Below are 23,580 nucleotides of genomic sequence, written 5' to 3' on the forward strand. Positions count from 1 at the left end.
TCAACAGGGTGCAAATTTTAAAAAGAGGATAACACGGTGTAGGCAACACCGATTTTTGTCGTTGTTCTCTGTACTGACAGCACTCCAAATTTACAAAAAAATGAGCTCAATGTTAAAATTGACCGGAGTTCTCCTTTAACATTCATTTGACATTTAATTGACACTTAACAATTAGGCTAATTCAATTAGTTAAGTAAATATTACTTAATTATATTTAATTTAACATATAGAATTAAGTAACATCTACTTAATTAGGTAAAATAAATGTAACAAAACTAAGTTTTTATTCAAACAATATAACACTGAATTAATCGACATTTTTAAAGCGTATGCTTAGAAACATCTAAATAAATAATACATTAGACATTGTGTAGATTCCATCCTGTATATATGTAAAATATGTAGGTACTCACCTGAACACAGAGACCTCAATACTTGGTAGGCTACACAATGACGGTAACAATCAATAGATCGTTTTTGAGTATGAATGTGTCATTTTGAGTAGAAAATGAATCCAGGTGTCACAAAATTGCAAGTTACCAAACCTTGAAACCTAACAACAAAAGCAATGATAAAACGGTGTAAATACAGCTGGAAAACAGTGAAAAATCAACCTTATTAATTATTCATGCCCCAGTGCATGATGGGAGCACCCCTATAAGAAAAGTTGAGTAGATTTTACTTAATTTTATATTGTTGATATTTACGTTTTAATTTCTACAAGCTTGAATTGAGTAGCCTACTAATTTGGGATTTATTTGCACTAACTTTTTCATGTAGAAATTGCATTTGTTTTCCTGTAGCATTTACTTTACCACAGAATAATTTGTATCAGTGTAAAGTGGTAAATTATGTTTTGTGTGTGTGTGTGTGTGTGTGTGTGTGTGTGTGTGAGAGAGAGAGAGAGAGAGAGAACAAAGCACTCGCGTCGCTTCATTAAATTGAGGTAATTCCACTGGAGTCACGTGGATTACTAGTATTTCCTATCCTTCTGGACCTTGAATGTGTAAATTGCGTTGCTCCCAATGGAGAGACTGAAAGCTCTCGGATTTCATCTAAAAAATATCTTCAATGTGTTCCGAAGATGAACGAAAGTCTTACGGGTATTGGTGTGGTAGGCTACGACATGAGGGTGAGTAATTAATGACAGAATTTTCATTTTTGGGTGAACTAACCCTTTAAGTCCTCTGTGGTCATTTTCACAACAATCGATAACTGAGACACAAAGTGCCGCCAGTTGCATTATCATTTGTGAATCATTCAAGAAAGCACGAATCCGCGAGTGGTATGACACATGGGCTGTGTCCGCAAGCTGAAAAAAATAATAAAATACTGAGGGAGATAGTGTTCACGTCCGAATCCAATGAACATGCCACATCTTGTCTAGTATGTCTACTGAGATAGCCTACATCTGATGGATTTTTGAAGGCAGCATAAATGTTTCCTTTGCTTAAATATTCACTTAGGCCTAGTTGTCAGTTGTCACCAAAGCTCTCTCAATTTAGATAATTAAACCGCTATTATGCTAACTCAGAAGTCTGTCTGAAATCAGTTTCGTGAGGTTGGCCTAACTTCATGCGCAAACGCCGCTACCTGTGCAGACAGCTAAGCTTTTGGGTTCAGCCGGGGTTCTTTATCCGGGACCGTGTGTAGTGATAAAGCGGTGCCTCTTCACATCTGGTTTAGACATTTCTTCTTATATAGACCCTTTTTAGCATAAAGGCTTCTTTAAAATTGAGTCAAGAGCAAGACAAAAGCCCTATAGGGTTCAGTATTGAACCCCCACTGAATGTTTTTTTCCCCGAAGAGTGTACCTTACCAGCTGTGTTTACTAGTTTTTTGCAATTTAATGGCAGGATATACAACACAAAGTAGAGTGTTAGAAATGTAAAAATATGAAAACATTAAAAAAAAAAACTTTATGTGAGATTTAAAGGCACACTATGCAGTTTCTGTTTTTCTCAAACAGCGACCCCTACAGTCGCTGTGGAGTACTTGTTTTTAACGTTACTGTCGTAAATACCTCTCACACAGAGCCGTCTCTGCACTCTTCCGACCGCGCTTTCTTCGCTTTCTTCGTCGACTCTGCCATGATTCACGTCTGAAATGCATGCTAGTGTCTTCCAAAGAGGCTGTTTCATATGTTGTTGATGTATGTGACGTCGTGCCGTAAAGCAAGTCATGGTTCTCGTGAGATTTGTCAGGGCGCCACCTCTCAAACTTGCATTGTTGGTTTTGCCAGCGGCGTCCCCCCCTCCCCCGCTTTACTATCGGGATGATTCGCCCTACTACGAGTTTGTTTACCATCGAAATGATTTCGAAGCTGTTATATTAAGGTACAAATCTTGCATAGTGTGCCTTCAACTACTGCTGAAAAAAACTAATGCTGAAACTGCCTATCACTTTCTAAAATATCTGACCACGATTTCTTGCCACGATTGACCACTCAGAATCTAGTATTCCTGAAAGTAGTCTAATAAATCTTGACACGATTTTGAAGTACTGTCAATGTTTTTTAAATCTGTATAGCAGGAAATGTGTTGTTTAGGTAATTACTTGGCAACCCTTTAAATACCTTTCAGCTCATACTCACACTCACATTGCTCAAAGAGTCATTATTGATGAGTGAGAGGGAAGTGAGGGAGTCAGTCCTGGCATCACTGCAAAGCTGTTAGTGCTGGCTGAATGGAGGTGGGTGCACGGGATGCATAATTGGTCCAATGTGCATGTGTGCGAGCATTGGTGATAATTGTGGTTCACAGGTGGCCACAGTGGTGGCCTGTCCAAGCTTTGAGTTCATACCAGGGCCTGGGACAAAAGACAAAAGATTCCAGGGCTCTTTGTTATTGACTGTGGTCAAAGCCTCTGGCCATTCCCGTGTCCACCTAAACATGAGTTCATGAGTCTCCTGAAGATTCAAACAAGAGTCTTGAAAAGAACCACTGCAAAGAACGCAGTATTGATGTTAAGATCTCATGGCAATATTTACATGCAGAATAGTAACAGTTTCTGAAAATGATTTTCTGAAACTACTAAGAGGGTTTCTACTTTTAAACAATTAAACAATAAACCATATATTTAATATGGAAATTAAAATAATGATAACTGCTGAGCAAAACTAGTTCTTGTAATTGTTCCAACCGTCCAGTACAGCCACATACTGGTGAATGTAAGACTAGAATGTATTCACTGATTTCACATCACAGTGATCTAGGAAATTTTAGTGGCATTATAGCAAAAGTGCCCCAGTAAAACCTCTTTTGGCGCCTCCTATCAGATATTGTTATCAGATAATGCAGAAATTCCTTAGATATGCCATTAGCATTGAGCATGCAGTCTCCCCAGGCATTTCCCTTCTTTGTTGACTAAAAGTCCAAAAACAAGTTGAAACAAGACGCCACGCTGCCAAGTGGCATGTACCATCAAGATTTCCCTGATAATCATACTGAAATAGCTTGTCAGACATGAAAGAGTTTGCATTTAAGCCTTGCAGGATATTTTCTGGTGAGATCATCTTTCTGCAACATAGACCAAGCAAAAAGGCTGAGAGCGCAAGAAAGAACATGACAAAGTGATATCTATACATTGCAAATGAATCACAACAGACAGAATATATTAGGAGACCTACAACATTGCATTATCTTCAATTAAGTAGTGCTTACCAAAAAAAAAAAGGGGAGGGGGGGGGGGACGACGACACAGATTTCTTATTTTTTTATTTTAACAGACTATCCTCTTGTAGCCTACATTCTGTCTAATTCTCTTTAGTGTCTATACACTTTCTCTCTTGGGCCAAAATCAAGTAGGTGGAGTTTCCAAGATTGGATTGACAAAAACAATGTGACATTCATGTCTGTTACTGCCTCGCTTGAGAGAGTGGGAGTGAATGTAAGTTTTTACTGTGACATTCTGATGAAGATACGGGTCAGAATTAGATAGAAGCCGTTTCATAGGGAAGTTCCCAAGTGTTTAAACACTCCGCGATACTGTGTGAACGAAACCAAACCAGACTGAGATAATAACTGCCATTAAGGTGTGCTGTACTGTGAGGTGTGTGCTTGTTTGGGACTCTGTTACGTAGTACTATAATTATGTAACATGAGGACTGGTAACCTACGACGTTTGGCTAATGGATCACAGTAAAAGTCGACGCACAGAGAAAAAGAGCAAATAGAGAAGAGGTCAAACAGCTTTTACAGAACAACCAATGTGTGGTATGTTTGTAAGTGCAAACTTGCATACATAAACGCACTCAGAGACAGAGGGATTCAAAGTAGAATTGTTAAAACTTGATTGGCGGTTTGCTGTGTGGATGTAAATGGCCTAAATGTTTTTGTGTATGTGTTTGTGTGTGTGGGATTGAAGCAAGAGGAATGTTGTGTATGGGTGGTCAATTAGTTTACCATTTCAGCTGTGACCAACTGGCTTACTGGAAAGTAACATAGGATCCTTCCCATTCAGTAGGCCTTACCACCTCCAAGCAAGGTCAGACTCTGACTGTTTGTTTGTGTGTGTGGTACAGAGGGAAAGAGTTTTGAGTTTTGTGATGGACTTCCTGCCCTGACCTCCAAAAAAAAAAAAAAAAAGTACTGTTTAGGCATTCGTTTTTTCTGTTTAAATCATGTGCCTAAAACATAAGAGCAACACAGCTGTATTTGCCTATTATTTTCTATTGCGTGCACATACACTTCTGTAAAAGTTTGGGGTCAGTAAGATTTTTAAAGAAGTCTCTTATGCTCACCAAGGCTGTGTTTATTTGATCAAAAATACAGTGGAAACTAATATTGTGAAATATTATTACATTTTAAAATATACAATTTGGATACAATTATGCTGTTTATTTGCTTTATTGCAATTATGCTTGCTACAATTATTTGGTGCTCAAGAAACATTTCTTATTATTATCAATATTGAAAACAGTTATGCTGCTTAATATTTTTATGGAAACTGTCAAAATTTTGGGGGGGATTCGTGGATGAATAAAAAGTTCAAAAGAAAATCATTTATTTGAAATAGAAATCTTTTGTAACACCTAACATTTGAGCAGTGTTTGTATGGTTTGGCATTATCAAATCAGCAGATTCTCTGTGAAAAATCAGATTGTTTTATGAATTGTAAATATTCACTATTCACTTATACAATAAATTAATTCATATTATAAACTTAATAATCTATATTATAGCATATTATCCACTAGACTCCTGTTTTACTCTAATTATTGGATTTTTGTATATTTAACCCTGTGGAATCATTTAGTCATACTACTCGTATAAGAGCAACAGTCTCTGCAGCAACAGCGGTGGTAACAGTAACATCTGCTCTAGTATTATATTGTAAATAAAGTGCCAGAACATTATAACATAATGGTTGTGCTAAACATTTGTTTATAATCAAATAACCTCGTTTCACTCTTGCCTCTCTCTCATTCTCTGTACATCCTTCTCTTTGAGACATAATCCTTAACCAATTTGCATTCTTTGTTTCTGCATGTAAAGGAGGCACTGGTGGATACCTCCAGGCTGCTGTGGTGACCGTGAGAGATATGTAGCAGCACAATGTCATCGGCACAACCGGGCCACAGCAACTGCTATTCCCACGACCCACAGAAATACCTCACCGGCCTTAAGAGAGCACGGCAGCATGTGTCTGTCAGTCCAACACAGAGCTAAAGCTCGTGTGAATTCCTTAACGTATGCTCAAATATACACAGATGAGCTTCACAGCTGCTCTTTAAAGGATTCGGATCATAGAAGAGAGGGCAAAGTCGTGAGCTCACTGTTCCTATTAGCATCCCACGTCTAATGATGCGTCCCGTCAGGGCAGTAGGAAGAGTACTGTAGCACCCTGGGAACAATCCTGGATCTGTGCTATCTGAAGATGGTGGTGGCTCTGACATGCCAGGTAACAGTATAACAGACAGGCTGATATTGCAGAAACTCAAATGCGCATGATGTGCTTCACCAGCAGAGGGCGACACAACACTCATTCTTTCACCCCAAAAGCTCTTGAGCTGTTGAAGAACTTTTTATCATACCAGATGAATTATGTAATTACTGTTAGATAATGGAAGCACAAACAATAATATTTGTCTTTTTCATCAGTTTATTACTAAAATAGGTCTTCTGTAGGGTTTGTTTCACTTAGAGCTGGCATATTTTTGTATAAAGAGCTGACGGGTGTGGGTGTTTTCCAGGGGATTTTGTTTAGCTGAAGCGGACGCGGCGAATTGAGCCAACGGTGCTGTTTTGAGCACCCCAGTCAGAGAAGTTATTGTAGTCCTTCTTTTCCAGGATGTAATGGGCTCCTCTGTAGTTCGGCTCCTGGTACGCCACCCAGCTGTGGTCAAGAAAGAGAGATTGGAAATATATTTTTAAAAAGATGCACACAATACTGAATAGATGAACAGAATAAATATCCAAGTACTTTAACATCAGTGAACTTGTACTCACGTTCCGCCCATTACTCTGATGGAGGACACCCTGTTAAGGCTGTAACGGCTCATCAGGTTGGGGATGTCATCATGGAGCTCTGTCTTCTTGCCTGAGTAACCTGCCCTCTCAAACAGCTGTGCACGGGCAGTGTTTGTGTCCTAGCCCACCAAATACACACAAACAAAAGTTTTTTTTTTGTTTTTTTTTTTTACATTCAGTGGAAATGACAAAGATTGATAATTTGGTATATTGTGAGAATATTGTTTTTTTAATTATTTTTGTACTATTGAATAAAATGTGTGTCTCACCTGTTTCACAGCACGAACCGAGGAGATGTGGTCACCCAGAGCACACCACTTATCAGTGCAATTGTACTCCCCCCGGTCAGACATGTCCCACAGGTACTGACGCCCTCGGAAGTTCTCATGTTCGTATCCCACCCATCTACATATGAACACATGTCACAGTTAAAATGCAAAAATAGCTGAGTGGGCTTGAATTGGCAAAATGTAATTACATGGGGAAAAATGATTTAATTTAGCTTAAAATCTTTTCAAAAATATCGACTGAATCAAAATGTGAAGTAATCATTAATGTCAGATTTATAAAAGGTCAAACAAGGTCTTGTGATATAAAACTGCCATGTACTCACGCTCCACTCTCCACCTGGACAGAGTTGCATCTGTCGGGAAAGTTTTTTTCACTCAATTTCTGACAGTCAGAGGTCAGGTCCAGTCGCCGACCTGCAAAGTTCCTCTGCTCGAAAAGGGTCACCTGAAAAACACAACTAATGTTAAACCACAAAACCAGTCACATGTCGCACGGGTATGTGGCAATAGCCAACAATACATTGCATGGGTCAAAATTATCGATTTTTCTATTATGCCAAAAATCATTAGGATATTAAGTAAAGATCATGTTCCATGAAGATATATTGTAAATTTACTACCGTAAATATATAAAAAATATATTTTTGTGAGTGGATGCAGCAAAATCACGAACATAAATGGACAACTTTAAAGGCGATTTTCTCAATGATTAAATTTTTTGCACCCTCAGATTCCAGATTTTCAAATAGTTGTATCTCAGCCAAATATTGTCCTATCCTAACAAACCATACATCATCTGAAAGCTGAATAAATAATTTAAAAAAATGACCCTTGTGACTGGTTTTGTGGTTCAGGGTCACATATATGAAACTAGCAACTTTTTCAGCTAATTTTCCAAATGACTTTTCCTAAAAACACCACTAAAGCTGTATGAGAAGCGATAAAAAGAATAAGACTGATATATTGTTCATCAGCACCAAACTCAGTGCTGAGTCACTATGCAGGAAAGTAAACTCTTACCCTCCCACTGGACCCGTAGAAGGCACGTTGGAGCACAGACCCCAGCTTGCTAGGGGGAAAAAGTCCAGTACTCTTAGCATATTTTCCAACAGAGAACACATATACAACAACAATCAATAAAAATATGCCATGAAAGAAGCCAGTAGAAAACATAGCTTTTTGAAATGTTAACATTTAAATTAAAGTTACATTTGATTTGTTCCATGACAATGTATGCGTGAAACAAATCAGTTTGCCAATTAAAGCATAACAGTATGTTGTTTCAGGGCTTTCCTAACCGTATGGATGTGATCTGAACTACATATGTATTCTCTTCCACAAAACTGCAGTGAGTCATGGATGTTGGTCTGACTTTTATATGTCTTTTTCTGCATTGATTAATACAGCCCTCTTGAGAGGTGCAGGTCTGGTTGAAACTCAGTCCACAAAATTTGGTGTTGCTCTTGTTTCCAAATGCACCGCAAACATACCTGGTTTGTTGGGCTAGTCCGGGGACCTTAGTGAAGATGTTCATGTCAGCTCGTGGTGGCCACTAAGATGGTCCTTAAATACAGCAGGTACATAGGAACAGGGAGTGCTAGAATGCTCATACTCTTTCTGTTGCTCTCTCTGTAGTCGGTCTGTGTATTGATATGCTAAACACACAGATTGCTATGTTTTGTCAAAGCCTTCAGCTATATGTGCATACAGAAACTGAAATGCACACATAAAGTACAAAAGCTTAGACATGCAAATCAGTAGCCCATGCAAGACAACACGCATGTTCACATGATAAACCAACATACATTGAACACATTCTGCTTCATACACACTTAAACACACATACACAAACATACACATACAGTTAAAGAGTGCAGTGCCAACACTTTCTAAAACAATTCAGCATTCTTTTCACAGTTCATTTACAATGCATTTTGCATGTTGTAACTATTTGTGTTGAAACTGGTGCAGCTATATGCTGAAAACAATCACTCAGAAATTACAAAAATAATGATATTTTTTAAGTAGAAAGACTGAAATCGTATTTTCATGTAAAATGTACTCCAATAATCTTTGTCAGATGTTGTAAAAAATATTTTACAGTGTAGAAAATTGTTTTAATAAATAAAGCAATGACAGCCACACATGTGTATAGATCTGTTCAGTGGTAACCAACCATGATTTTATATAATATTGGTCTATACTGATTATCCTAGTTCAGTCAGAATTGGATTCGTATTTAAGTAAGGGAAAATATTTTATACATTGAAATATTATTTTATATCATTTGTATATTATATTTTGCGTTATAAAAGAACATTATTACTAAAGTATATGTAGTGCTCATTTACTCAATAGAAAATGATTCAGACATTGCTTTTTCTTTTTTTTTAATATATATATAGTCTCATTAGTTCAGAATTTGATTCAGAAATGCTGCTGATTAAAGTCAACCTTTTTTCATAGCATAAACTTGTATTTCTCGTTTGGGGGCCAAAATGCAAATGTATCACCCACACCAACATCAACTTGCTTACAGAGTCAAATGTTCAATTCTATAAAACATGTTAGGAGCAGCACTTTTCCCCTCTCAGCCCATTGAATTTGAACAGTGGGTATTTGGGCCTGTGTGTGGCTCCTGAATGGAGCTTGGATCTACTAGATGCTTCGCTACTGTTTTGTGCGTGCGGGCGCACAGGCACTGGGCAGCTTTGTGAGGGTGAATGAAGTTCAGAAGCTTAGGTAACCTTCTGGCACTTTGGAGTGGATTCCAGTCGGGACAAATGTGAGGCCTGGAGCAGGTATACGTGTATATGTGCTTGAGTGTGAATCTAGATGGAGGGAGAGGGTGAGAGGAGGGAGAGAGAGACAAGAGACAGGGCAAAGCTGCTGGTTCCTGTGAAGAGAAGGGAGCGTTTTAATCATCTTCTCATCCTCTCTCCTTCAGATAGAAGCTCACATCTCCTCTTTTCAGGATAAATACTTTTGAGATGTCTTTCATATTGGCAGCTCTTGACAAACTGACTTATTTTTTGTCTCTGATAGCCTTTTGTATCAGTTTGTCTTATAGCTGGCTGAAATGATAGTTAATTCATCTGATCTGATCTGGGTTTGGAATTCTTTTTGACATTTTGGGCGATTGCACGTGGATTGTGACAGCTTTTTAGTTTGGGATGCATCATTGATATGCCTCAGCTCCAGAACTGACCACTCTGAGTATGTTTTCTTATTTTTGAAATGAGGATAACTGATGTGAAGTTTCTCCATGTATACCTATTTAAGAACAACTGCAAGAATAAAACATTTTCGAAGATGTGCCTGTAAGTAAAAGGGGTCTGTTTTATCTGTGCAGGTGTTACTAGTAAAAAACTAACTCCTATGAGAATAAGAGGATGCCACAACACAGTGTGCTGAGGATATGCCACATTCTGCTACTGGCACCCTGCATTTTTTCCAGCGAAGACTTTGACTGGACCAAGAACGAAAAGGGATCATTTCAGTATGGCACATTTCCTTCAGGTAAAGCGTTACTCATAAAAGCAATTAAAACTTACAAATAACAGCAAATAGATGTATGTAAGCTCAAATATTAAAATACATTTAAGTATGCAACTGGTTGGGAAAAAAAAAAAAGTATTTTACATTATTTGCAGCACAGTAAAAATAAAGTGATTAAAACAGGTAAATAAGATTATAAACATAGATGTGTGTTCTCTTTAAGCTCAAATATTAAAATACATTTAAGTATGCATCTGTGTGAAAAAAAAATGTATTTTACATTGTTTGCAGCACAGTAAAAATAAAGTGATTAAAGCAGGTAAATAATATTATAAACTATAATCATGTCTTGAAATAATAAAAAAATAGAGTTAAAAAACAAATTCATAAAAATAAAAATGTTTTATATTCAATACATTTTTGATAAGATTAATTAATCACAATTTAATCGCACATCAATTTCGGCTGAGAAATTACCCCCAAAAGATTATTAAAAGTCATTATTGTGTTAAATGAGAAAAGCGTCAAATAGACATTGCAAAAAGTAGTTTTAAATTTTTTTTTTTAAATTTAATACACATAAACTTTAGCCTACAACGGCCATGATTTTTTTTTTCAGAAGCTGCATCTGAATTGGTATTTAGATATATTTACAGACCAAAACAGTTTGGTTACCAACATTCTTCAAAATATCTTCTTTTATGTTCCACAAAAGAAAGTAAATCATACATATTTGAAACTACATGAGGGTGAGTAAATGGAAATAAACAGAATTTGAATTTTTGTGTAAACTATCCCCAGAATATATACAGTATATATATATATATATATATATATATATATATATATATATATATATATATATATATATATATATATATATATATATATATATATATATATATATTTAAAATAAAATGACACTCTAAATAAGAAAATAAAACTGTCAGTAGGTAGCGGTAAATGTCTAAATGAGGATGTGATTGAGTCATTCATTCATCCGATTCGTTCAAACAGCTGATTCATTCAGGGATGAAGTAAATGTCTCTCTTTATGAATGGGCCATGTGAGACTGCTGGCCTCTGCAGTTGGTTATTATTGGAGAGATTCGCTCAAAATGTGGATGCTTTAGAAATAAAACACCGCTGTGTTGCTCGGAGACGCACAGCACAGTTCTGGTTGTACAGGTAATATTTTCATTGGAAAAATTTCAGCAAAAACGGACAATATCGTGTCTGAAATAACACAATATTAACCTCCTACTTACTGTTTAAACAGCACTTGTGTGATATTGCATGTGTTACTTACTATAGCCTACCATATGATATAAATATGAGACAAAAACTTATAAACGGGCATCTCAAATTTTAGGGGCATTCTATTGGCTCCATCACACAGTGAGTTGTCCAATCACCAATCAATCAACTATGAAATAAATGTAAAATGACATATGTAGGTCTGGGGCAGGTGCATTAAATAATTTTAATGAATTATTTCCCCATAACTAATTAATTAAATGAACGCATTAAATCAACAGCCCTAATATACAGTATATCCTTTTTTTTATATAAATAGCAACGTGTGTATGCATACATTTTCAGGATTCTCTTGGGGTGCTGGCAGTTCAGCATACCAAACAGAGGGAGCATGGGATAAAGATGGAAAAGGAAAGAGCATCTGGGATGTGTTCTCCCACAAGAGAGGGAAAACCCACCGGAATGACACCGGTGACTCATCCTGTGATGGCTATAATAAAATCAAGGTGCTGTGATTAACTTTATCAGAAATGCACAATGACGTACAGTATGTAGACACTTTGGTTCTAAGAGTTTTTTAATGTATGTTTTAGGATGATATCTCACTGATGAAAGACATGAAGCTGAACCACTATCTCTTTTCCATCTCCTGGCCAAGGATTCTGCCCAGTGGCATTAAGAGTAATTAAAATTAATGTTAAAATGAAGGGGGAAAAAAGTTTTCTTGTACTATTTTACAAGAGTCATAACCAAACTTTTTTCTGATTGTCTTTTAGCTGACTACATCAATGAGAAAGGGATAGAGCACTATGATAACATGATTAATATGCTTCTGGAGAACAGAATCACACCGATTGTGACGCTCTACCACTGGGACTTACCTCAGGTAAAACAAAATCCTCACTGAGGAAGACAATAGCTGAAATCACAAATTGTCTAGTAGGTACTACATTTAGTTTGAAACGTACTTTACAACCATTAAAAAGTATATTCTATATAGTATGAATATGGGTAATATGAATGAAACTTTGGATGTCCTACATCTGCCATGTTGTCACTGTCACGTGACCTACGAGCGTCAGTTGCGTCACTTCTCTGCCATTCACAAATCCTCTCCCGTGGCCTCATGGGATAGTAAAGTGTCCATTGGATGTACACTTTAGAATCTCGCTGGAAGTAGCAAGTCATCTGGGTATTCTTTGCTGTAGTGTTTTATGAATCCTGTGAATTCATTTATACTACTCGTCTCCCAAATACTGCTCTACTCGTTATCCACCTACAGCTCATAATACATGTAATATTCGGACACAGGGAATGACTCTGAATTCTCTTTCTAAAAAATATTTACAATTAGTATATCAGAGTACACATCTAAAGAGTATATATCAGAGTATACTTCAATTGGATTTAATTTTCAAAATACCTGTGCCTTTACAGGTTCTGGAGGAGAAATATGGAGGTTGGCAAAATGCAAGTATGATCAACTTCTTCAACGATTTTGCCAACCTGTGCTTTGAGAGATTTGGCAATCGAGTCAAATACTGGATCACCTTCAACAATCCTTGGGTAAGAACTGTAAAAATAGTGTCCACAATTATAATTCCAACTCATTAAAAATGTAATCATCATAATTCATTTTTCATGCAAATTTCAAGTAACTTGGCCTTTCTCTAAAATTCCACAATATTAGTAAGTAATATCAAGTTGTTGTTTTTTAAATAAAATAAAAGCTAGCAACAATTCCTGTCAGGGATACTTTGACTTATATGAGAAAAAAGAGTTTATTATCTGGGTCAAATTCCATTCTTACACTGACAGTAAAGATTCCTCCCATGTTTCTAGTCTGTTGCAGTAGAGGGGTATGAGACTGGAGAACATGCTCCTGGTCTGAAGATGAGGGGTACTGGTGCCTATAATGCTGCCCACAACATCATTAAGGTGATCAAAATCCACCGCAGTCCACTGTAGTATAATAACCCTAACAAGTGAGCAACATAATTCAGACGCCAAGTTGTCAATGCAATCCACTTTGCTGTAGTATCCACCTTATTTCAACATAAAAGTGGGTGCGGCTATTTGTAACTTCCGGTATCGGTATCGGTTCCAGTAATTTTAGCTGTACAAAAGCAGCTATTATGCTGCTTGATATTGCAATTTGATTATCATAATCATAAACACAAAGTTTTACCGTTTACTGCGCTTTGTTATTCTTCTAGTTATCTACCTATAGTGGCTATTGAATCTGAAGTCTTACGCATTTACAGAAAATAGCTTACTTAACTGCAAAATAAGGTGGATACTCTTAAACCAGAAATTGCGTATGGACAGCAGAGACAAAAATGCTAAATTTAAATGATAAAACACAAATTATCATATAAGCATGCGTTTAGGGATAGCAAGCTATTCCAAAAAGACCTCTATTCTTTTGAAACAAATTCAAATGTAGTGAACTAAAGCTCACTTTTACCATTTGCTGCACTGACAGGCTCATGCTAAGGTCTGGCACACATACGACGCCCAATGGCGAAACAAGCAGAAAGGTAGACAAATTTCAGATACTGAATTCAACTTATAACCTGTCAAGGCACAAAGGTCCAAACTAGTATAAGTGTTTCTGCCATTTCAGGTATGGTGGGCATCTCCCTGTCAGCAGACTGGGGAGAACCAGTGGATGTCACCAATCAGCGAGATATAGAAGCCGCTGAAAGATATGTTCAGTTCTACTTGGGATGGTTTGCCACGCCACTCTTTAATGGAGACTATCCTCAAATTATGAAAGACTATATAGGTAAGGCAAACCCGCAAATAAATAGAAAAACAAAAATGTATCTGCTTTTTTAGTAGGGGCTGGTGATAATTTACATATACGTATTTCATCAGCATTTTCTGTTTTATTTCTGCAGTTAGGAAGAGTGCCCAGCAGGGCCTGAGTAGCTCTCGCCTGCCTACTTTCAGCCCTCACGAGAAAAGTTACATCAGAGGCACTTGTGACTTCCTGGGCATCAGCCACTTCACCACACGCTACATCACACAAAAGAACTTTCCCTCCAACCGTGGAAACAGTTACTTCACTGACCGTGACCTGGCTGAGCTGGTGGACCCACAGTGGCCTGACCCTGGATCAGAGTGGCTCTATGCTGTGCCATGGGGCTTCCGCCGTCTGCTCAGCTTTGTAAAGGTACATTTACACACATCTCTGTAAACATCTTTGCAACAACTACTTCCAGACGGTAGCCAGTAGTCTGACTAGCACATTGGTGGCTCATATATCTTTTTGTATTCTTAGACACAGTATGGAGACCCCATGATTTACGTGACAGGAAATGGAGTATCAGAGAAGATGATGTGCACAGAACTGTGTGATGACTGGAGAATGCAGTACTTCACGGATTACATAAATGAAATGCTTAAAGGTCAGAATCAATAGAGGAATCTATGCCTTCTATAGTTAAATACTCTTAGACCAGTGGAGCTCAACAAAGGGGCCAGGGCCACAGTATGACTTTGTATTAAAAATGATTTAATTATTCTTTCCCCTGACATTGTTCTCTACTGTTCTATCAAGATAAAGCCAAAATAATCCCATAAATATAACTAGCCTATATATATATATATATACTTATACTTTATATATATGTAATTATATTAACAAATAATTCAAACTAAAATACAAAAACAAATGTAAACTGAAATCATATTTCTTTTTTCCTATTTGTAACTATATTTAAAAATTAGTTACCAAATTAGTTGAATCCTATAGAATTACTAAATTAATTATGTTAAATTCATTTAATATATCAGTTTTAAAACAAGCAGCATTGTCATAATTAAAGAAGAAATACCAGAGAAAATCTCTTAACCATTAATGGGGCTTATGAATATTGTAAAATTTGGGACCTTTAAGTCAAAAAGGGTGAGAACCATTGTCTTAGACTAGATTTAATAAAATGACCCATTCAGAACATGCAAATCTAAATTTACAGAAACTTGATTACTGATTGACCATGTCACTGCTTTAGGTCTCTAAAAATTCAAAATGCTTTCAAACGTTTCTACAGATCTTCAAATCTCTTCATACACTGATAAATAAAACCCATTCAACCAGTGAAAGGAACCTTTTTGTTTTTTACTTCTATTTTATTCAGCGGTTAAAGATGGAGTTAATGTGAAAGGCTACACAGCTTGGTCACTGCTTGACAAGTTTGAGTGGGATGAGGGCTACTCTGAAAGATTTGGCCTGTACTATGTGGATTTTGGGAGCAAAAATAAACCACGCTACCCAAAAGCATCAGTTCAGTACTACAAGCGCATCATCAGCTCGAATGGTTTCCCCAATCAGAGAGAGGTATGACGTCATCAGAAATTTAATATAATGCTAATTTAATGTTAGTTTGTCTTTTGAGTCAATGAGAGCTTTTTTTGTGCAATCTGTGTGATGAACTTATTACATCTTATTTAAGTTGGATCATGTTTACCACAGATTGAAAGCTGGAAAAGAAAGGCACTGGAAACATGCACCTCAAGTAACCAGCTCCTTGCGGCAGGTTAGTGTAACTGTTGCTGACTTCACTCCCCACTGGGCAGCACAACCGGCAGTGATCTAGCTGGGGCAAATAAAAGAAAATTCTGTCTCAAATTACATTTTCTATTTGTAACCAAGCACATTATACAGAGAAAGAAAAGTATAGCGTAATTTTCTAACAGGAATTTTCTTTTGTTTGCCCTTCCAGCTAGAAGAAAATCCAAGGAAAATAAGGAACATGCAGATATGCCAAAGGTTTGGCCTGTGCATGATGAAGTTTAGGTACAGGGCTGAAATATTGCTATTTTTGGAGGTTGGCATTTTTCACGTGTTCTCTGGGCAGTGCTAGTGCTATTTATGACTTACCTGTGTGTTTTTTCTTCCAGATCCACTGATCAGACACATGGAGATGGTCACGGAGATTGTCGTCCCCACTGTGTGCACTCTCTGCATTCTCCTCAGTGCAGTTTTTCTCATGTTTCTGCTGAGAACACGGATATTAAACTGACTGCTTCACATTTACACGACTATATTTTTTTAACATTGCATGTGTCCCTGCAGCATTTCTCTTTTTTTATTGATTATTATGAATAATTATGAAATGCAGAGACTCGTTTACATGTACCTTGAAATAAAATGGTACACAAATGTACTTCTGTGTTCATGAATTGTTGGACCATCCGAACATCTCTCAACAAATTACCCAGAGGATAAGTTGAGGTTTGAGTGTTGAGAGTATGAGGTGATAAAGAGTTTCTGAAACTTTTTGAAAGCAATTTTGTATCTCTTTTGTGTGTGAAAAACAATCATACGATTAGCACTATAATAAAATGTGTCTGTAAAACTTTAAAATACTAAAATTCAGTGATTCAACCACCTATTGAAGCAAACATTGGGTGGTGTGGCGCAGTGGATAAGACACATGCCTTTGGTGTGAGAGACCCGGGTTCGAATCCACTGTGAGACACCAATGTGTCCCTGAGCAAGACACTTAACCCCTAGTTGCTCCAGAGGCGTGCGACCTCTGACATATATAGCAATTGTAAGTCGCTTTGGATAAAAGCGTCAGCTAAATGAATAAATGTAAATGTAAATGTAAATGTAAACATTGCAGTGTGAGATCCACATGTAGCCTATAAGATTTGTGCTTTCAATAAAGTTTGAAACCCTGCATTATAGCTATATCTTTTTTAATATTATGATGTGTCTGTGTCTACATCGGTAATCTCTCGCAAAAACAACTACTAAACGAATTCTTTAAACAAAAACAAGCCCAAAGTCGCGTATAATGAGAGGATTTGTTGTGAACGTCAGACTGGTCAGCGCTCCGAGCCGATAGACGTCGCAGTTCTCATCAGTTACACGAGAAACGACGTAACAAAACCATTGACGGTCGCCGTGTCAGAAATTTGATTGGCTGAGGGAAGGCGCCGGCAGAAACTTTGGTTCAGCACTCAGACAGTGCACTGACTGTGTCGATATCCTCGTGCTGCGGTCGGTGTTGAAGTTTCCTCCTTTGACAGCACATATTCAGTAAGTTCGATGGACCGCACTGACATTCAGCTCTTCACTGAAATTACAGTGATATCGGTTAGGCTTGATATCCAGGCATGGGCGAAACTAAGGGCGTCGTGCGTGTTGTTGAATCTTGATGGTGTCTGGCGCCAAATTGCTGGGACAGTATCAAAACAATTCTCTTCTACAACTTTTACATTTGTTCAATTCTACAGCTAAAATATAATTGTGTCATGAGAACAACTCCCAATAACAGAATCGTGTGATATTGTTTTGTATTGTATGCTCCTTGCAGACGTTTAAACCTTTTTACAGTCTATAACTTTAAACCCAGGATGTTTCATAATGTATGAGCTATTGACAAAAAAAAAAGAAAAAAAAAAAAGTTTTTGTTGCTATCGAAAGTCTTCTCAAACATACTGCAAAAATAAGGGTCTTTTCATCACTCCAATCATTGTTCAACATTTCTAAGTTTCAGTCAGATATAGACAGTACAGCTACATGATTTTAACTACTGAGGAAGTTTATGATTGACTTTCTGTTTGTAAACAACTCGCTGCAACATTCTAGCATGGCTTAATGATACAATATTGTGGCGACTTGAGAGGTTGTTTCTAACTTGATTAAAATATTAACAAAGCTAAATAATAGACTGACCACATTTAGAATTAGTTTGACATTTTAGCAATACATTTACATTTTTTAATTTATAAATGAATAGCATTTTAATTGGAATGTAATATGAAATTTGATATAAAATTAGTATCTGACCATATTACCCCCAGAAAACCCAGACTTTAGACAATGATACTTACTGTTTGTTTATTGTTCAGAAACACAAAAAAGATAAATAAAAAAACAGCGGATGTATCTGAACATAATTTATGTGAACACTACTGAAAGTGAAATGAAGTTGTATTTATGTTCTAGAATTGATCATTCTCCTATCTCTCTACAGGATCTTGTGCACCATGATTGATCCATTAGAAAATGGCCCGTTTGACATACCAGATTATGAGCACATAGAGGACGAGACTTTCCCTCCTTTTCCTCCTCCGTCATCGCCTGGTCGGCGGGACCTTGGGGAGGATGCTTTTGGCAATGGAGAGGGTCTGTTAGACTGTTTCTCATTCCATTTTAAAATTAAAATTTCTTTTCCACTTGCTACTTTGGTGATGTGACTTCCTGCCTTCCCATGCTACATAATTCCTGACAGTAGTTGTTCAATCCCTAACTACCTGTCAGCACCAGCTACTGGCAGGTCATCTGACCTCTCCCTGACCTGGCTTTTAGAGGTTTTAAAATGTTTTAGCACAATTAAAGCAGTCAAATATCTGTGATCCTGACTGGTTGGTTAAATATGGTTATTCATTTATTCAAAGTATATATTTTTAAACAATATACAGAAAATAGAACATTTTGAAAGTTTTGAAATTGAAAGTTTTATAATTAATCTGTATTCATTCAGTAGTTGTCACGTGATCTGTCGGACCTCTTGCCAGCCAGCTGAATATTGAACCCCCACTCGATATTCATACTCTACATAGTAAAAATGTTTTGAGTTTAATCTGTAAATAAAACCCATTTTGTTGTGTGTTCAGGTGAGGAGGAAGGAGAAGTGTCAAAACTAGCAGAAGTGCCAGTGGCAAAAAGACGAACGGTGAAGAGGCCTCGGCCGAAACTGGATGCTAACAGGTACTGCACCAGATGGCAGTTAATTGGTAATTAATGATAATTATGTGTTTATTTTAGCAGACAGAGTATGACTGACTTTCTCCACTGTTTACGGTTCTTCTCTTTCCTTCTCTTCTTTCTTTTAGGTTGATTTCTGAAAAGGGTCTTCCAGCTCTGCGTACTTTATATGATGATGTAAAGTTCAAAGGCAAAGGACACGAGGTAATGGCTTATCTTTCACTTAGACTGATAAATTCTTCTGATTCTTTGTTATATGATTACAGATGCTGTTGTTCTAGGATGTGTGAATACAGTTATCACTGCTCACCCTCTTCATTCATTTCTGATTCAGGCAGAGAATCTGAAACTCCTCATGCAGAAAATGGAGAACTGGGCCCATCGCCTATATCCTAAAATGCAGTTTGAAGAGTTCATTGATAAAGTAGAGAGTCTGGGAGGCAAAAAAGAAGTTCAGGTAGGACTTCTGGCTTTACTATGCAATTGAAAAGAAAATAATTTTATCTGAAGGAAAAATCAAGATCACCTAGGAACTGTTCACACAGGATGTGTTCTTTCCATCTGTGCTTTTTTTTATTATGTGTTTTTAAAAGTTTAAAAGCACAGATAAAAGTTTATTATCCATTTAAAAGTTATATTGTTGGCATTATGCCTTTATGACAGGACAGTAAAAGCTGTAACAGGAAGTGATAGTATAGGAGAAAGGGAAGTGGAATTGGGAAAAGACCATGAGCCGGGACTTAAACTCGGCTGCCTGAAGCACTATTGTGCAAATCTATACTATCCGACCAATCTATGCACTTTTAACTGTTACTCTATGCACACATGCACTAAACAAGTGTCTTAGGTTGTTGAGCCACGTCTTGTTTTTTTTCTGTTACACCATGACTGGCACATTTTTAATATCGAATGTGTGATTTAGCACACATTCAAGTTACAAGCAATTTCTGTTCAGTTAGCGCAAGAACATCCTGTTGTGAACACCTCCTCAGACAATAATTAATCCAGGAAGAGTTGACCATTTAAAAACCATTAACATGTGATATTTTACATCCTTAATAGATGTTGATTGCATCCTTTGTTAATGCTATACTTTGTTTCTACATTAGACATGTCTAAAACGAATTCGATTGGACATGCCTATAACACATGAGGACTACGTTGGTAATGATACTTTTCAAATCTTGGCTGTCTTGCGCTACTATTGAAAGCAGTAGGTAAAACTGAAGTTTCACTGACTTCCTACTCTTCTCCAGGGGAGGCAGAGGTTCCAGTCCCAGAAGAGTCTGATCCAGCTGGAGACGGAGTTTTCCCTGAAGATCCTTTCATCCATTCTACTCCTGCTCCAGCCTCTCTCACCGAGGAACAGCAGCGGCGCATAGAGCTCAACAAACGGCTCGCTCTGGAGAGGAGACTTGCGAAGCAGAAAGAGTTAGGTGTGTGGAGCCATTTGATATGATATGGCTTGATGTCGAGTTATGATCAGAATGCAAGCTCTCTCATTTGCCTCTAGCCCTGGGAAAAACCTGGGTCCACTGTGATTACAATTATTAATTTTAAGATTCAGCTGCTTCAGTCTCATTTTTGTTTCGCATTTTTTGACCATTTAATTTTTTGTATTGTTTCCACAGAATCCTCTCAGAATTCCGTCCAGGGAGATGCAGATGAACCGTCCACCAGTTCTTCAGGACAGTACCCCATTCAAGAGAATCAGGACATTCTCGATCAGAGCATCTCAAACCAAACTCCACTCAAAGAAAAGCCAGCTGTACTTCAGAATTCCCCTTTAAATGATAATGAGGGTGCCAGCCCTGTTCCAAATGGCATAGTTGATGACAACGATAGCAATTGAACCAATCCTCCCTGTTTGTACAAAGAGGACTACAAATAAATTGAGGGTGTTTTGGGGAGTAGCAGCTAAATCAGTCGAGCTTTTTTACATTTTAACCTAAATCTTCCCAGTCATATGCCAGACATTTTCTGCACCTCATTTGCATGTTTTGTAATGTCAACCCAGGGATTGATCACCTCTAATGGTCTTTCACACACATTGATTTAGTTCAGCTTGCATTTTGTCGTATTATCCTCTGTGAGGATTTTGAAATATTTTGCCTGTATTCAAAACTTTTTCCATAATCTCTTCCTCAGGTTCTTTGGGAATCACATTCCTTTTTTGCAGATAATCTTAATTATCACCATTTCATTTATTGTTAGCCAAAGTTTATTTAAAAGTCCTAATATGTGAGCATGCAATAATGCAGGACTTAAGAGGGGGAGGCGGGGGATCAAGTCAGTTTGTCATCACAAAACTGTTATTTTCAGTAATGCTGGTAAATTTTCAGTGTTTCAGTGTCAATTGTTTTGATTATCTTAATAAATATGTTGATGTAGCACACCCTTTATGTATGATGTAATTAATGCAGTTCTATATTTTGAAGCGAGATTAAAGGCTGGAAAACATTACACAACTTTTAAAATCCAAACAAATCACTATAAATGGTTAAAGAGAAAAAATGCATCATTCACTACTACCAGACTTTGAAGTTATGACCACAGTGAACTCGTGCAGAAATGTGCATCTTGTTGGCATGACAAATGAAAACAATGTTTTCGAAAAGTCTGCACACATCATACACTACATGATTTTCTGTGAGCTCTGTCAACTCTTGACTGACCAAAATCTGCAGACGGGCTCTGACTTTCGACTTCAGGTGTCATCTCAAAATCTGGGCAAAAGTCATGTAGCGTATTCAAGCCTTTACTGGAGATAAGCATCTTGCAATTTGATTCTGTAGCATCAAAGGAGAAAATAAAAATGGGCCGTGAATCATTACTTTACTTACTCCTACCGCCCAACTTTGGGCATAGGCCACGAACAAGGGCTCTCCAGTCATCCCGGTCCTGGGCCAACTTCTCTAACTGTCCCCATGTGTGGCCAGACCTCTTCACATCTGCATCCAGGTCGCGGCGCCAGCTGTTCCTTGGCCTGCCTCTCTTCCTTTTCCCTTGTGGGTTCCAAAAGAGGGCGTGTCTTGCTGTGCTTGATGCAGGCTTGCAAAGGGTATGGCCAACCCATCTCCAGCGTCTTTGGAGGATCTCTTCCTCAATAGGCTGCTGTCCTGTTCGCTGCCACAGCTCCAGGTTACTGATGGTGTTCGGCCAGCGTACCCTTAGGATTCGTCTGAGACAGGTGTTAATAAAGGACTGGATTTTCTTCATGGTAGTGACTGTTGTTCTCCAGGTCTCTGCACCGTACAGTAGAACAGGCTTTATCATGGAGTTAAAGATCCTGATCTTGGTGTTCCTAGGCAGCTCAGAGGATCCCCAGACTTTCTTCAGCTGGTGGAAAGCTGCCCTTGCCTTTCCAATCCGCACCTTCACATCCGCCTCTGTCCCTCCCAACTTGTCGACTACGCTGCCAAGATAGGTGAAGCTTTCCACTTCCTCTAGTGCTTCTCCTTCTAGCCTGATGGGGGCCGTGTTGTTGTTGTTGACTTTGAGGATCTTGCTCTTCCCTTTGTGTATAATGAGTTGCGATGATATTGGTCTTCTGCATTTGTTGCTGGGTGTGGGAAAGAAGTGCCAGGTCATCAGCAAAGTCGAGGTCATCCAATTGTGTCCAAGGTGTCCATTGGATGCCATTCCTCTTCTGGGCAGTTGATGTCTTCATTACCCAATCTATTGCCAACAGGAAAAGGAAGGGTGACAATAGGCATCCTTGTCTCACCCCTGTTCGCACTTGGAAGGCATCGGTAAGCTGCTGGCCATGTACCAATCTGCAGGTCATTCACTCATATGAGTTCCTGATGATGTTAGTGATCTTTGCTGGTACCCCATAGTGTCTCAACAGACTCCAGGTGGTCTGCCTATCCACGCTGTCAAATGCCTTCTCATAGTCAATAAAATTGACATAGAGAGGTGAGTTCCACTCCAAAGACTGTTCCAGGATAATCCGCAGAGTTGTTATCTGGCCAGTGCAGGATCTCTTCTTCCTGAAGCCAGCTTGTTGGTCTCTGAAATGTGGGTCGACCGCATCTTTTATCCTGTTTAGGAGGACTCTATTGAATATCTTGCCCTGGGTTGACAGCAGTGTTATCCCCCTGTAGTTGGAGCAGGAACTAAGATCACCCTTCTTTGAGAGCTTGATGAGATAGCCCTCCTTCCACTCTGTTGGAATGTCTTCCTCCTCCCAGATGTTTTGGAATAGAGGACAGAGCATTTCCACAGTGGTCACTTCGTCCACTTTTAAAACTTCTGCAGGAATGGTGTCTGGCCCGGCTGACTTCCCGTTTCTCAATTGCTTGATGGCCTTATACATTTCTTCCTTCGATGGAACG

The 23,580-nt window shown here is 38.0% G+C and overlaps 3 protein-coding genes across 4 annotated transcripts; 2 read left to right on the forward strand and 1 right to left on the reverse strand.

The window, feature by feature from the left end:
- Positions 1-6,060: 6,060 nt before the first annotated feature.
- crybgx (crystallin beta gamma X) lies at positions 6,061-16,108 on the reverse strand. The gene is made up of 7 exons (XM_079866960.1): positions 16,033-16,108; positions 8,251-8,415; positions 7,781-7,829; positions 7,084-7,205; positions 6,740-6,875; positions 6,450-6,589; positions 6,061-6,336 (listed from the first exon to the last, which is right to left on the reverse strand). The coding sequence occupies exons 2-7, from the start codon at positions 8,292-8,294 to the stop codon at positions 6,204-6,206; spliced, it is 624 nt and encodes a 207-aa protein (XP_079723086.1). The 5' UTR covers positions 8,295-8,415; positions 16,033-16,108; the 3' UTR covers positions 6,061-6,203.
- On the forward strand, positions 6,758-17,226 carry lctla (lactase-like a). Of its 2 annotated transcripts, XM_079866959.1 has the most exons (15): positions 6,758-6,832; positions 10,113-10,279; positions 11,860-12,020; positions 12,108-12,195; positions 12,291-12,400; positions 12,952-13,080; positions 13,357-13,452; positions 14,000-14,054; positions 14,141-14,302; positions 14,418-14,692; positions 14,801-14,927; positions 15,660-15,859; positions 15,995-16,058; positions 16,245-16,318; positions 16,423-16,664. In XM_079866959.1, exons 2-14 carry the CDS (start codon positions 10,153-10,155, stop codon positions 16,316-16,318), a joined length of 1,668 nt encoding a protein of 555 aa, XP_079723085.1. In that variant the 5' UTR covers positions 6,758-6,832; positions 10,113-10,152; the 3' UTR covers positions 16,423-16,664. The 2 variants fall into 2 exon arrangements, with proteins under 2 accessions (XP_079723085.1, XP_079723084.1); XM_079866958.1 differs by lacking the exon at positions 16,245-16,318 and having other exon boundaries at positions 16,423-17,226.
- A 216-nt stretch (positions 17,227-17,442) lies between these two features.
- tipin (timeless interacting protein) lies at positions 17,443-21,709 on the forward strand. Its single transcript, XM_079867346.1, has 8 exons — positions 17,443-17,569; positions 18,510-18,661; positions 19,153-19,246; positions 19,372-19,447; positions 19,578-19,700; positions 20,353-20,407; positions 20,500-20,679; positions 20,875-21,709. Exons 2-8 carry the CDS (start codon positions 18,523-18,525, stop codon positions 21,093-21,095), a joined length of 888 nt encoding a protein of 295 aa, XP_079723472.1. The 5' UTR covers positions 17,443-17,569; positions 18,510-18,522; the 3' UTR covers positions 21,096-21,709.
- The last annotated feature ends 1,871 nt before the right edge of the window (positions 21,710-23,580 follow it).

The sequence above is a fragment of the Squalius cephalus genome, assembly GCF_949319135.1.
Source record: "Squalius cephalus genome assembly, chromosome: 3".
Lineage (NCBI taxonomy): Eukaryota > Metazoa > Chordata > Actinopteri > Cypriniformes > Leuciscidae > Squalius > Squalius cephalus.